Consider the following 3169-nt stretch of genomic DNA (forward strand, 5'->3'; position numbering starts at 1 on the left):
CCACACCGCCTTTTGAGTTAGCCAGGGTATGGGCACCGTACCTTCACTGGAAGCTCCTTTTTCAGCAGCCCCTAGGAAAAACCCAGTCCCTTTCGATCTGACTTAGGAACTGGCTCAACTGGTTCCTGACGCCTCTGGAGGCATCTGAGACGGGACATACCCTTGTCGTTTCATCATATTCTGACTGGCCTCTGAGAAATCATTAGTTAATCTAAGTCTTAATTGTTGTTGTACATCTCGCCCCCATAGATTGATGGGGACATCAAGCACAAATGGTTGTACAGTTCCCTTTTGGCCTTCCTCCGTTCTCCAAATCAATTCTTTTGCACTCACACATGGGGTGTTAGCATAGCCAAGACTTTGTAGAGTTTGGGAAGATTTTTATAGCGGCCACTGTTTTGGCCATGCTTTTATCTGAATAATGCTCCGATCTGCCCCCGTATCCACCAGACCAGGAAAATGTTTTCCTTCAATTTTTAAGAACAGCATGGGCCTCTGGTCTAATTCCATGGATAAGCATGCAAGGTTGACTCCTGTAGAGCCTAAGCCTGCATCTCCTCTTTCCTTTTGTAGTGAGGGGAAATTTCCGTGTTTTGAGGGCAAAATCAAGAGCTGAGCAATCCTGTCTCCTGGGGCTATGGAAACTACATCATAAGGTGCATGACAAAGGACCTTTATCACTCCAGTATAATCGGAGTCTATGACCCCAGGAAAGACTATCAAACCTCTCATAGTAGAAGAGGAGCGCCCCAAAACCATTCCTACAGTATCTTTATCTAAAGGCCCTGTCACATCAGTATCCAATATCTGTACTCCCATGGCCTGTGTTAAGACCAATCCGGAGGAGGCACAGAGGTCCAACCCTGCGGAGTCTGAGGTTGCCCTTCTGGCCTGAATGACTGTTGTAGGCTGGGAATGGGGGCCGGAGTTTGGGGTGCCCCATAGATTTGCGGGCCCTGGGGTCGAGGGCCCTCCCCCCGTTTTTTGGCTCCGGGTTTGTACTGGCAGGGGGAATGGGGTGTCCATTAATGTCTTTTACTGACCTGCATTCATTAGCCCAATGCTTTCCCTTTTTACATCTAGGACAGGTTCCTGGAACTCTCTGACTCCCTGGAAGGCCTTGCGGGGCAGCCTGAGGGCACTATCGCTTGAAGTGTCCTTGCTGACCGCATCTGAAGCAGCCCTTTCCGTTTCCGTCCTTAGCTGCCCCAGTGGCCGACAGGACAGCTGCAGCCAGGCCTGCATTGGTCAAGGGACCGCCCACCTCTCTGCAAGCTTTTACCCAGACTTCCAAGTCTTTGTCCTTGACCGGTGTTATTGTTCTCTGACATTCGTTTGTGCTTTGTTCAAAGATAAGCTGTTGCACTAACGGCATGGAGGCATCAAGATCCCCAAAAACACGCTCTGCCATCTTGATCATGCGAGTGACAAAATCAGAGAATGACTCGGCCGTGGCTTGGATAATCTTAGTGAGGCTACCGGCCATCTCGCCCTTATTGGGAATTGCCCGCCAGGCTTTATAATAAATTTCATTTATTTGCCTGTATACTTCCCAGGGATAATTTGTTTGATCAATGGCCCATTGCCCTTGGCCAAGAAGCATATCCACGGTCCAATCAGGCTGTCCCTCCTGCACGTTTCTCTTGTATTGGGCCTGAGCTTTGTCCATAATTATGGATCTAAAATCAAGAAACTGCCCATGGTTGAGACACATGCGGGCGAGTTCCAGCCAATCGTTAGGCGTCATCGCATTAACTGTGAGCCTGCGTAGCAAAGCTGTTGTAAAGCGGGCGGCTACTCCATAAGTGCGTACTGCCTCTGCCAAGTCCTTTATCTGTTTGTAGGAGATGGGCTTGAAATATCTCTCAAATGTAACAGCGTTTTCAAAAACTGGGAACGCAGCCGCCAAGCGGGACCAGGTTTTTCTTTTTATAAAGTGACATTTCCCAGCCGCCGGAGAATATGGCGGGGGTGCCAAAGGTGTAGTCTCCTTTCTACCTTCAGCCACAAGAGGTCTCTGCCGCCCATATTTTTTTTCCTCATACCTCGCGGTCGTTTCCTCCAAAACTTTGTCTTTAGGATCTAATTCTTCTTCTAACTCCAAGTCTGATTCCGAGTCTGATTCCCCCTCTGACTCTCTGTGAGGTTCCCTATCACTGGACTCCTCATCTGTTATTTTTAAGCTTATAAATTCGTCCAGGGTCGGATAAAAGCTGTCTTGCCGCCCTGGCTCTCTCCTCTTTCTCCTGTGCTATTTCTTTAAAGGACTCAAACCTGTCCTCTTCGGTACCTTTTTTAGAGCTCTGAGGTTTTTCTTTAATTTTATCTTTTTTCTTTTTAGGCCTAACTATATCCTCCTTTCTTGTTTCTGACTCTGAAAGGCTATCTTGGTGTTGCATCAGTACTCGTCTTCCTGCCCTAATGATGTCATGATGACGATCGTCCCTGAGACAGGAGCGCACAAGCCGCCAGGGAGGCAGGGTGCCCTTCCCTATCCTGTCTTCCTGTTTCGCTCTCTCTAGATCCTTTCCAAGCTTATTCCAGGAAGCCAAATTAAGGTCTCCTGACACCACGAACCATGGTGCAATCTTATCGATGTCTTTAATGATCTTTTTTATAGTACCTGCGGAGATCTTTAAGTCGCGTTGATGGAGTAATGCCTGTAAGGGTTCATGAAAATTGGCAGCATCTGCGCCAGCCCCCTGCATGTTGCCCATGGCACACTCTTATCTGCGAGCGAGTTTATCCATGGGTAGAGAAGGCAGCACAAAGGCAGACTTCTCTCTTGAAAAGCTGCATTATCTACCGCGGACTTACTTTCGGTTTTAAGCAAAACCTCCCGCGCTACTTTTCAAGAAAGCACCGACACTCCCTTCCGGGTTCGTCACAATGTAAGCAAAGGCAACAGGCAAGAATTAGAAGTACCATAAAGGGAAAGACAAAAGCGATCACCCAGAATTCCACCCCAGTAGTCAGCATTCCTGGAGATACCAGCTGATACTTACCGACCTCTCCTCTCCGTGTGTTGAGTTCTGAATCCTCTTCAGCCCCTCGCTCGGTGTCCGAATTGTCCCGGGTTTCGGCACCAGTTGCGGCGGTCTCCTCTTGACCAGCGAGAAAGAACAACCACCACTCAAGGATTCTTCTCAGATCACACTTTATTGGAGAG

General features: G+C 48.5%; 1 protein-coding gene across 1 annotated transcript; it reads right to left on the reverse strand.

Moving 5' to 3' along the window:
* Positions 1-1141: 1141 nt before the first annotated feature.
* LOC102907425 (igE-binding protein-like) lies at positions 1142-2717 on the reverse strand. The gene is made up of 2 exons (XM_006998486.2): positions 2291-2717; positions 1142-2169 (listed from the first exon to the last, which is right to left on the reverse strand). Exons 1-2 carry the CDS (start codon positions 2715-2717, stop codon positions 1142-1144), a joined length of 1455 nt encoding a protein of 484 aa, XP_006998548.2.
* Positions 2718-3169: the final 452 nt, after the last annotated feature.

This window comes from Peromyscus maniculatus, chromosome 14 (assembly GCF_049852395.1).
Source record: "Peromyscus maniculatus bairdii isolate BWxNUB_F1_BW_parent chromosome 14, HU_Pman_BW_mat_3.1, whole genome shotgun sequence".
Taxonomy (NCBI): domain Eukaryota; kingdom Metazoa; phylum Chordata; class Mammalia; order Rodentia; family Cricetidae; genus Peromyscus; species Peromyscus maniculatus.